The sequence below is a fragment of the Scomber japonicus genome, chromosome 11 (assembly GCF_027409825.1).
Source record: "Scomber japonicus isolate fScoJap1 chromosome 11, fScoJap1.pri, whole genome shotgun sequence".
Taxonomy (NCBI): domain Eukaryota; kingdom Metazoa; phylum Chordata; class Actinopteri; order Scombriformes; family Scombridae; genus Scomber; species Scomber japonicus.
Window position 1 is genome coordinate 9580631 of NC_070588.1, and position 12184 is coordinate 9592814.

Below are 12184 nucleotides of genomic sequence, written 5' to 3' on the forward strand. Positions count from 1 at the left end.
GACTTACATTAATTTCCTGTAGACTTGCCCTAACCATAACCACTACTGGCCTAAACATAACCTTAACCGCTGACCAAAAATAGGTGAAAAGTGTGACATTTGTCCCTGAAAGTAGCCTATGACAGACACACACACACACACACACACACACAGAGAGAGAGAGAGACGCACACTTTACTCACACACACTGGGCTTTAAAAGTGTGTCACCAGGAGAGGTGGATGAAAGCAGTAGTGTGTGTGTGTGTGTGTGTGTGTATTAGTTGCACACTGATGGAAGTACACGCTCACTCTCTTCATCTCTTCTTCTCCCTCATTCTCTCAAAGTCATAGTCAGACCAGGTGTGAATTTGTGGTCCCACAGTTTATCCTCTCACTCCTCCTGCTCTCATGAAACGATGTCATATTAATGACGTCTTTAATAAATGATTTCCCACTTTTTCTCTCTCTCTCTTTTTATCTCTCTTCCTCTTTCCGTCCGCTCTCTTTCTCTGTCCTTTTTTTCCCCTCAGTGGCTCTTGTATCTTATCTTGTATCAGTATGTAAAAGATGTTCCTATTATTATTTTTGTGACCCTGGTTTCATTGCGAGTGAACAGTCTGCATGCTTTCGAAATGAAGATAAAGGTTACCAAACCCAAAAATGACAATTTTTAGTCATTTATTTCTTCATTCAGAGTGTCAGACTGCTTTCACATTTAAATATGTTGAATAAAGTAGGTTCAGTTTCACTTTAATCCTCATTTCCTCTTCCTATAAAGTGGTTTGGATTACTGGATTAAACCTGAATGGATTCTGCATGAAGCCTCCATATCTACTTCTCATCATAACAGATGAGGAATTATGGACAAAACCACCCCAAAGAAAACCCCATTTCTTTCTACCTGTTTGATGATAGTGAGGATTATTATCTGTATAAAGATTCTTTGTCTGCGACCATTTGAAAAAACATAAAACACCAAACCGTACTAATTACTTCCTGTCCAAATTCCATGCAGTAGTTTTCTGAAAGCGGACCTTGTAGATGTGGAATTACGTAACGACATTAAATCACATGGTCATTGATTCACTTGAATTTAATCACTTTTCTGAACTTTCTGTGTTTTTCTCTAAAACGTTCCTCTTTCCACGCCACTGCCTTGTGCAAACTTGGCCTCAGACAGATGGTGGTTTGGAGTTGCACTGAAGTCAGTTCCCTCTTCTTTTTTTTTTTTTTTTAAACCACAGCTTGTTTTTCTGTTTTTTAATAAAAGAAGAAGGTATAGAAGAGTCAAGTTTACTTCTGCTTTTCATCAGTAAACTTCTGACTCTTCTGTATCTGCTACTTTTAAATCTCAAAACAGTTTTTCATCAAAGTATTCGACACAAAGTTATTAGTTAAAGTCCATTTAAAGAATAATAAATGTGGTTTGAGTTTGTTGCACCACAAAAAATGTGTAATTAACCACCCAGCTAAATTCAAATGATTAAAAAAGTTGCCAAATATATAAAATTAGGGTTGGAAATTGTGAAAAAAACAGCTGGAGTTAGCTGAATGAGCTGAAAGGACAGCCTGACTGAACAGCCTCTGAGCTAACAACACTCATTACCAAACTCCTGTATAGAAATCCACAATTTAATATCAGCGTTGTAAAGTCAGCAACATGGATGACATCTTAAAAATGAAGTAATGTAAGGAGCTACTGTTTAATTTGGCAAATATTTTGTTCATAATGAGGACTTCTTTCAGTAAAAATTAAACGTTAATGACTTGTTAACAACAATTATCATTGTGTTCGATTGTTGATTTTTTTTCAATGGAGTTCGGTGTACTTCAGTATGGTTCACCAATGGAGCAAAAGCCTTTTTGGTGCTTTTTGGTGTAGCGCTGCCTGTCAAAATGCTCTCCCTCTGACCGGAGACATGTTGGCGTCTCCAACCTTCAACAGACGCTTCAGCCGGGTTTAAAATAACTCAGTGATAGCTAACATTGACCGAAAATGGCCCAGTCACCAGTAAAAGTAGTTTACCCAAAGTGAACCCCTGTTCTCTTTTGATGAAAGTTTGTAAAAATAGTAACTATGACTACGTGTACTCTAGTGTTTATATAGTGAGAGAGGGGTCATGCTAGTTACCACTATACATCATCCAGCCACCGTTTCAGTCCCACCCAAAAATGGTGAAAAACAGTTGAGTCCTGCATAGTTCAATCTTTCCACATGTTCTCAGTAATTATTATCTAACATGTATAATCTCAGACTTCAAAGGGAGCAAAACATTGTAAAACACAATAAATGTAACAATAAATCTTCATTCCTCAATCCATGTAATCCTCTTCTCATATGTAAACACCCCGCAAAGACGAGAGAACGTACTCTTGTTAATCGCAACACTGAATAAATGGTTTCTCTGTAATATCCACACACTGTTTCTGTATGTGAATATTTATACTCTTAAAACGGGGATTTGCTTCATGAATCATGCTTTTTGATTATGGAATTAAAAAAAAAAAGCACGATCAGATGCTTACATGTGAGCCAAATGTTTCTGTTTTCTCCAAGAAGACATTAGGACAGCTGGTCCACGTGGGAACCGTGATCCCATTTAAACAAGCTGATATGTAATTAACGTTTTACTTACAAATTCAATAGAGCCGCAGTGCGCACGTAAACAGCCTTAAAGAAAGTAGAGCCCACTACTACTACTTGTTAGACGCTCTGTTAACTTTTCATACTGACAACATTTAACATGTGCAGTTTTTTTTTTTTGAGGGCCGCATTACTTTGTGTCATTGCTAGAAAGATGTCAGATAGCGTTACATGGTCATTGCACAAAAACTCAAGTTGCAAACTAGATAAATACACGACAGTAGCCCTCAGGCACGCATCAACATAATTCCTTCTACATGTCCTTCTTCTTTCCCCTCTTCCTTCCCCCTCTCTCTCTTGTAGAGTGATATTAAATAGGACTCAGCATGGATGAATCACACATGAATCTTAATTGGTGAAATGTGACCGTTTAAATAATTTAGACGTGTGTGCGGAGGGGGGGAAAGGAGGGGGGTTGGAGGGTTCTGTGTGCTAGGAGTGCCGGCACCATGCTTCAATCTTCCTCTACAATATGGCACATGCAGCGACATTCCTCTGCACAGGATGCAGCTTAATCGGATCCTCTCTCTCTCTCGTTCATGTGCCCCCCTCCCAACCCCCCCCCCCCCCCCCCCACTCACCACCCCCCTCCCGTCTCTCATGTGACCTTTCGCTGAGGAGTTCAGGAACATCAAACGGACAAGGGCGTGATTCATTGTTATCTTTGTGCAAAGGAATGCGCCCAGTTTGTTCGTCTCTCCTTCCCTCCTTTCCTTTCCTTTTTTTTTTTTTTTTCTTTACACAATGGAAATTTATGAACTTCTAATTAATTGTGTGTTTTCTGTCCTCCTTCTTCTTCTTTCTTTTTTTTTTTTAGAAAGCGGATCTTGGCCAGGTGTTACAGGATGCTGTCCACAAGCACCTGGAGCTGACGGAGAGAGACTACTTTGGCCTGCACTTGACTGATGACTCCTCAGATGCCCCTGTCAGTACAACATTTAAAATCATCAAGAGAGAGAGTGTGTGTGTTTGTGTGTGTGTGTGTGTGTGTGTGTGTGTGTGTGTGTGTGTTTGTGAGTGAATGAAAGTGACAATTTGTAAAAATATCATCTTTAAACCTGTGTGTGTGTGTGTGTGTGTGTGTGTGTGCATGAGGAAGCATGTATGATCATATAAATCTCAACTATCTAGACTGTACATTTATATCTGTGTTTATAATATATCGGTGTGTGTTTGTATCCATGTGTGCAGTATGTGAGTGTTTCTGACAGGAGTGTGTGTGTGTGTGTGTGTGTGTGTGTGTGTGTGTGTGTGTGTGTGTGTGTGTGTGTGTGTGTGTGTGTGTGTGTGTGTGTGTGTGTGTGTGTGTGTGTGTGTGTGTGTGTGTGTGTGTGTGTGGTCAGTGTTGAATAATTTAGCTGGTGTAGTCATGCCCTGGAAGCGTTATGGTGTCTCTAAGTGTCTCTTAATCAATATTTTACAGCGCTGGCTCGATCCCAACAAGCCCATCAGGAAACAGTTAAAAAGTAGGTGAAATCCACCAACATACAACCTTTAACTAACCACTTCAGACCATTTTTTTCAGCAAACATCAGTCAAAAATCCTTAAAGCCAAACAAGTTCACTCAAGTCAGTCTTAACTGCTTGAATTTCAAAATTTTACCGGCTGGTTGAAGCAGCAGTCGTCTGCAGTCCGGTCTCAGTGGTGATTTAAAAAAAAAAAAAAAATCCACACTGCACCTCAAGCAAAAGTCTTCCAGTCCACACAGACTTTGTTTTTTTTTTGTGTGAAAATTCTGCATCTGCCTAAAGCAACGATTAAACTTTATTTCAACTCTTGTGTTGAACAATAAGCAGTAGAATTTGCAACATATAGAACATTTAAGAAGTAGCCTCGGTTGGATCTGCGGCTGCCCCTCCAGCAGCGACTGAACTGTAATTCAACTCCGCTTTTATGCTCAGTGATTGACTCATTGAGGAATAACCACAGGATTACACAGTGTATGAATATAGCCTCATGTGTTTGTATTCATGTATGCTTGCTTATGTTACACTCAGTCTTTTATTCTATCTGTGTACATCCAGTAAAGGTTAGAAAAACCTACATAAATAAAGTAGATCTATCAGTCAGTATCACTTTTACTACATTTCAATGCCTGAGGTAGAGCTTCTTCTCTTCAAACTGTTTTTTTTTTATCTTACACTCTGCAAAGCCTTGAACATACAGTATCTATACAATCATAATCTAATTAAATGAATTGAGTGTTCGGTTCAAATAGCCTCACATGTTTTCTCAATCACTGCATTATTTGACTCTCAGATGAAATCCAGTTTTAAAAGAAGTACAAAAGCTTACATTTCACTTCCAGCTTCTGTTCACTCACAAGTCTGCCACGTTGTGTGTCCCCCCCCCTCCCACCCCTCCTAACTGTGAAGCATTATTTTTTCCAGGAGGGTCTCCCCACAACTTGAGCTTCAGAGTCAAATTCTTTGTGACAGACCCCGGTAAACTTCAGGAAGAATACACGCGGTAAGAGTCTTTAATTTTACAGTGGAAAAGAGTCTTATGTACTGAGAGTTTCTGCTTATAAATGTTCAGTATTATCTCTTGGAAAGGATTTTATTTTGGAAAGGTGTTGGAGCTGGATTTATTCTCGACACAAACGTGTTTTTTTGGATCTATAGATGAACATCAGGTTTCACCACAGCAACACTGAACGGATGTATCAAACATGATCAGGCCTCATCGTGCTTTAATTATATTCACCACATTAATGCATTCACTTTGTGATACAAGCAGCAATGGGAAGGTCTGACGTGTTTCATTATCACATATGAGACTAATGCTGTGCAGGTGCTGGTGTGGAGTACAGATGGCTTTGGAGAGAAGACTACTGAGTCTTTATTCAATTTTCACTGTGAACAATCTCTAAAAGTAGAAGACACACTAGCAGCCACTCATAAGCTCTTACTGTCCTCATGTGGTATCTCTGTACTGTAACTTCCATCAATTGGCCTTCTGGAAGATATTAAACCTCAAAAGCTCAGGTCATACTTTAACTATTTAAATGCTAAGAATCAAGGTCAGAGTAGTGCATGGTAAAAATGGCTCAGAAGGCAGAAAATTGTGTGTTAAATTGTTGTCCAACAGTTTAAAGCTCCTGGTAGATTTACAGCCATGACAACCAGTAAAGTAAAATATATGTAAATAGCGCTTTTCATAGACATTCAGTCACAAGTGCTTTATACAGGCAAGATAAATAAATACCAAAAAGCCCATACAACAGTCCACACAATACACATACGTACAGGTACCTACTGTACAGGTTACACAAACACTTGTCTAAACAGGTGAAACTGTACTTATACTGTATGTAGGATAACTTTATGGCAGATTTCTCATCAGATTAAACTGTTGCCTACCAGTCATCAAAAAAAACTATTCGTATAATGACCAAGAGTAGAGAAATATAATGTTGTTGACTCTAATATACAGTATGTTGCAGAGCTTTTATTAGATACAAACTAAATAAAATAAAATAAATGTTAATATAATTCCTTTCTGTAGAAGTTAAAAATCAGTTTGAGACCTCATCCTTTCCATTAGATTAATGGGAACAGATCTTCATTTATTCACTCATTAAAAAAAAAAAATTACAAGCCGGTATGTCTGTTTAAAAAAAAAAGAAGAAAAAAGGCATAAGATGGAATCCAACACACAGTTTTTGCAAACATAATGCATGCGACTCTGCGTTTTACATTAACGCAGTGCAGAGGAAGTGTCACGGCACCGCCACAAAGCCACAAAGCCTTTTTCTGCCTGGTATTCATGTCAGCCTCTCAGCCATGGCCTCACTCCCTGAGCCTTATCAACACTTTGTATACAGCTTATTACAGTGAATAGCGAGCCTCGGATCTGACACGCTGATCTGGTTTATTGTACGTTGGAGTGACGTACAAAACACACTCATGAGAGCTGTGTCGGAGTATTTCTGGTGTAGTACACAGCAACACTTTTAAATAGTACTGATACCTGTGGGGTGCAGTGGGTTAACCTCTCTGCCCTAAAACTATGACTAATTTTTCTGTATATAAGGACTCTATACATGTCTAAAATGAGCTATTTCTAAGAGATGATCATTATTTGTGCCATAATAAATGAGCTTATTGTGCTACTGAGAAAATAAAGGCCACTTTTAAAAGGGTTTCCATTCATTTTACATAACAGGCAATTACATCAAAAGTGTCGCTGTCATAACGTGACCGCCGGGCATGTGTTTGTTCCTCGTCTTTGCCGTCATATCTTCCATTTAAACAAAGGGAATGCTTCGCTGGTCCAATTATTTTAATGCAATGTGTTTTTTCTTTTTCCTCCCTCAGGTACCAATATTTTCTCCAGATCAAGCAGGATATATTAACTGGAAGGTGAGCATGTTGTCCCTTGTGTGTTAGATTTTTTTTCCCCTGTATAATCAGGGTGGCTCAGTCTGTGTCACATAAAGCTGCCAGATGCCCTCACAAAATAGGTTATAGTTGTGTTTGAGAACGTTGGTGGTCTTCAAGAAAATGTGCAGATGATGTTTCTCGGTATGTCCGGAGTAAATAAGAGTTTATAAGTTCATATACATACACAGAAGCAGATATGTAAACATCTCCTAACTTGTTTTTATTAATGTAAATAACTTATTTGTCTTTCTTGGTTTGTGTTTTTTCTACATTTCTACATCACTGTTACTGTAATAAGTGAGCAACCTCTGCTAAAGCTAAATCATCGTGTGTGTGTTTATTTATGTATAAATGTGTTTACATGTGTGTTCCGGTTGCTTTTCCAGACTGCCCTGTCCACACAACACGGCCGCACTGCTAGCGTCCTATGCTGTTCAATGTAAGTAGTGCTCCCTGGATACACCCCACTCTACATAACAATGGAAATGCAATTCATTAGGCCTCCTTTTAACTACTCACACTGTTAACTGTAATGACTGCGGTTGCTCCAGTGCATTTATAGCTGGTGCTCTGAAGCCATTACAATTCAATTAAGCTGTGTGGTGAAATGAAATGCAGTTGATATAAATATTCTGCGTGATTGTGGCTTGGGTGTTTTTTTGCAGTCCCGATTAAGTCACAATATTGTACAAAGGCAAATGGAAAAGTGCTGCAACCGCAGAGGCGAGTGGATGTTTTGGGTTACAGGTGCAGATGTGCATTAAGCTCTTTATTTAAGCTCTCATATTTTATTTCAGTATCCACATTTATAAATATCAGTCGTGTTTAAGTGCAGAAATTATGAATAAATAAATGCTTTAGGTGTAAAGTCTTACTGAATTTCCATGAACAATGTCTGTTAAAGGAGAAATATTGTGCGTTCTGTTATTATTCACACTGTTTTGATGTGGGATGTCTTTGTGCAAAAGCTCCAAAACAGACAGGAACATGTGTTAAAATGCTGCTCTGCTAGTCAAAAGCCCAGGACGCTCCCTTTGCTGTGTTACCTCCACTTCCTCCCCATCATGATGTCAGATTGTTTGTGCATGCTCAAAAACAGGCGTCCACTTTGTGAACATTGTTTCTAAGGATGTTCCACAGGTTGTTCACATTTTGACATATGTTTGGATTTTCTTGTGAAGTTTCCATTTCAAGTAAAGAACAAGAAAAAGAAGTTGAATCTTACTACTACTTCAACTGTTTGCTTATGTAGTCTCTGGAGCTGCCACCGCCTGAAGCTAACCAATCAGACAGGAGTTAAAACAGCCAGTTTCAGACAGAGGCTGAACTGAGAGGCTGCATAAAGAGACAGTATAACTAGGGATGTATGATTATATTGGTACATCATCAGTATCAATTGATAAAGGCTTTAAAATGACATATCTGCATTGACCTGAAATGAACATATTTACCAGTATAACAGGCCGATTTGTCGCCTCCTCCTCCATTACCTGGCTGTGTTTCCCTCCCTGAACTGGTCCCCCTGGCGACCCCGGTGCTTCCTTTGCAGGCTTCATTGTATTCAGCAGTTCGACATACCTACTTTAACTAGAGTAAAGAACTGGGGCTCGATGTTCTGGTTGGATCCACATGGAGAGCCGGGGCTAGCAAACTGTGCTTTCCTCTGGTCATGCGGCAGCTGACGCTCCGCTAAACTCCCGGCTAGCCCCAACTCTCCATGTGGATCCAACTGGAGTATAGTATAACATAAGTATAACATACATAAGAAGGTTTTTTCAACTTTAAATAATACAAAGATATTCCAGTAGTAGTCTGTGCCTGATTTGAACCCCAAATTTTTTTCAACAGCCACACAGTTTACAGCTGAATAAATTACAGTAGCCTTCTGTAGTTGGCCTAATTATTTACCAAACTCCACTGGTTGTTACACATTACTGCAGACCAACAGACCAGTCAGTGGACATTCAGCGTCAACGCTAATCTCATCCACTGTTGTGATTTAACGTTCGGGTTAAACGCTGACTGGGCCCCTCTGTCGTCAGAATAATGACTCCCGAAACACTGGTCTGTCTCACTCAGTCCGTCTCTTTTTACCGCTGCTCATTGTGTTCACGCAGCCTGTTGTCCTTTCTTTTATCTGTTTAGTCTTTTTGATAGGTTTCTGCTTATCCCTTTTTTTTCACCATTTACCCCCCCCCTCCCCCTCCCCCTCCCCCTCCTCCCTTCACCACTCTGCTCTCTTTCTCGTTCATTCTGTCCTCTACCTCTCTGCTGTGTTTTGTGGGGAATTTGCACAGCTACACTATATAGGTCAGACAGGAGATTTGGCCTAGACAACCGACATCATCACACTACTGCTTTGACACACACACACACACAAAAAAAACACACATACACACTTACACTCTATAGCAAGGTTGTCACTTTACTCTGTGCCAGCCCAGATTATGAAGATAAATGTTTGCTTTGGGGGGGACGGGGACGGGACGGCTTGAAGCAGCTGCTATGCTGCTAATTCAGTTAGCTCGGCCCAAGTGCCAGCACTGATCACTCTAAATCCCACACTAAAGCTTGCATTCTCAAAACACCACAAATCCATTGCAGTGGATTACATTCTTGTTTTAAAATGGACCAAATACTGTCTTAAAAACCACTGCAATCCCCAATCTTCATAAATAACAACATTATGGTTAAATAAATACAAAATAAATAAATAAAATGTGATTACCCATTTTTAGTTATCTATTTATATATTTAAAGCATTAGTTGGGTGTTTGTGTGATGCAACTTTTCACATTTACAGAAATGTTGCATCATCAAACACTTTTTCGTCTTTAATTGAGTTGCATGGTGTTACATTTGGTCATTTATTTATATTGACAGTAGTGGATTGTATGGGGGGGTAAAAAAAGGTTTTCTGTCAGGTGTTAATCGTTAAAAGAGAAACACACATACATACACACACACACACACACACACACTAAATTACCATCACTCTATGTAAATCCATCATCCAAAATGAACAGTTGTTAGTCATTATTAAAAGCTTAAGCTGAAGCTGGTCTTTCCTAATTTGAGCCAATCTACCTTTTGAGTGTGGACTTCACATCGAGAGATGAATCTAAAATAAAAGACGAGGTTTTCAGCTGGTCTTTGTGCTTTAAATGTCTTTAACATTGAACAGTGTTGAAGTAATAATTGCAGTATAAAACAAGACCAGCATTATCTTTACTGAGACTTAGGCTATTGACTGTACATTAATTTCTCCCTGGAGACGTGTGCACATCAATAAACGGGTGACCTGGAATTGATTCATTGGTCAATATGCTTAGGCTACCAGCTAGTAGGTTAGTCCAGGGACTACTTGAGTGAATTGATGCTTTTGAGCTTCAACTGCTAGCTGGTGAGCTAATGGCTTTGGGAATTTGCTTTGAGCTCCTTGTCTCTGAGAGCTCAGAAAGCCAATAGAGATCTAAGAATAAATTCATTCTTTATGTTTCTTCTTGTTATCTACAATCACTCCTTTCTTTGTCTTGTGAAAACAGCTGTATATGTATTTTTTATTCTTTGCACATTTAAAAGCCTCTGGCCATTTGCTGTATGAAATAGTGTTTTAGAAAATGCCAAAAACATACCATTCCTTATGATCCTGTAGTAAAGCTTACAGTTTCCTCTTTTCAGCACTTCTTGCCATTATTCAATATGTGTTACAACACAGTAGAAGGCGTTTTCTGGCTGCCAGTTGAGCTAAAAACAAGTCTTACCTAGTCTGTTTCAGGCCACATTTTGGTCTTTGTCGTGACACATAAAACTGACATCCAGACTGTCCACACCTGGCACTGAACTGCACTCTGAGTGCACTCTTCTAGTTGTCAGATGAGATTAAGGAAGATGGTTATGGGTAGCATGGTGTAAATGGTTGTTCATTCCCAGTTGGCCATATTGGCAATGCAAACATATTTTGTCATATTTTGTCAGATGTACCACAAATAAGCTGACAGCTGAAGAGTCTTTCAATTGTACCCGTCTCTGGTTGAATACTTAAAGACAGTATTACAGTAGTAGTACAGACAAGTTGTTATCAACAGATTAAATAATATGAAATGTTTTTACTTAACCAGAATGTGCTTTTGCTGTGTTTTTAGCCTTTACTTGTTCTAATTAATGCATTATTTAATTGGGATCAATCGGTTTTTCACCTTTTTTATTTGAGAAAAATAATGTTGACTAGAAGTAAATTTGACATATGATTAAATATCATAATTGTATGTAGAGCTGCAATGAGTAAAGACATAAAATTAAGTGCTATTTTGATTATCAGTTATTCAGTTTGAGTCATTTTTAAGTTCAGTTCTTCAAATGTGAATATTTTCTGATTTCTTTTGTCTTTTTTTTGTTAAATAAATGAATATATTTGGATCTTGGACAAAACAAAAGCTACCAACTAATAAATTAACTGAGAAACATAATCATTAGTTATATAATCTCATGCTCTCTCTCTGTTTTTCCTCTTTGTTTGCAGATTAAAACAGTATTGACACATTGACTCATATTAATGTCTCTCCTCTCTTTTGTGTAGCCGAGGTTGGGGGACTACAGTGAAACGGAGCATTCTCAAGGTTATCTGTCTGAGTTCTGCTTCATCACCCAACCCCCCACAAGACTTCCACAAAGAGGTCGCCAAACATCACCAGCAGCACAGGGTAAACAGGAACTGACACACACACACACACATACACACACACACAGGGAACCGTGAATGTGCAAGAATACCACTGAAAACCGATGCCAGTCCTTGAATAAGTTCTGTATATAATGTTCATCTTTATGCATGTGCATTGCTGCATCGTGTCAAATATTATTTATACTGACACTATTTGTTCTTGCAGTGTAAGTAATGGTTTCTGCCATCAGTAGACACATGCAGATGCACACAAACACACTCAAATGGCTCATAATACACCACAGTTTACGTGACATTTTCCTTTCCATTACATTCTTTGATTACCCATTTCATGCTCTTTTATCCCATTCTCTCTCTCTTTCTCTCTCGCTCTCTCGCTCTCTCTCTCTCTCGCGCTCTCTCTCTCTCTCTCTCTCACTATCACTCTTCTTCACTTTAACGCACACTGTCTTTTTTACCTACTCTGTCATCATCTCTCCTTTTGCTTCC

The 12184-nt window shown here is 38.9% G+C and overlaps 1 protein-coding gene across 1 annotated transcript in view; it reads left to right on the forward strand.

The window, feature by feature from the left end:
- ptpn4a (protein tyrosine phosphatase non-receptor type 4a) overlaps window positions 1–12184 on the forward strand; it is an 84874-nt gene that overhangs the window by 45425 nt on the left and 27265 nt on the right. The window contains 7 exon segments of the mRNA XM_053328669.1: window positions 3443–3550; window positions 4049–4091; window positions 5017–5095; window positions 6946–6990; window positions 7398–7454; window positions 11596–11656; window positions 11658–11710. Coding sequence (XP_053184644.1) covers window positions 3443–3550; window positions 4049–4091; window positions 5017–5095; window positions 6946–6990; window positions 7398–7454; window positions 11596–11656; window positions 11658–11710 — 446 coding nt within the window.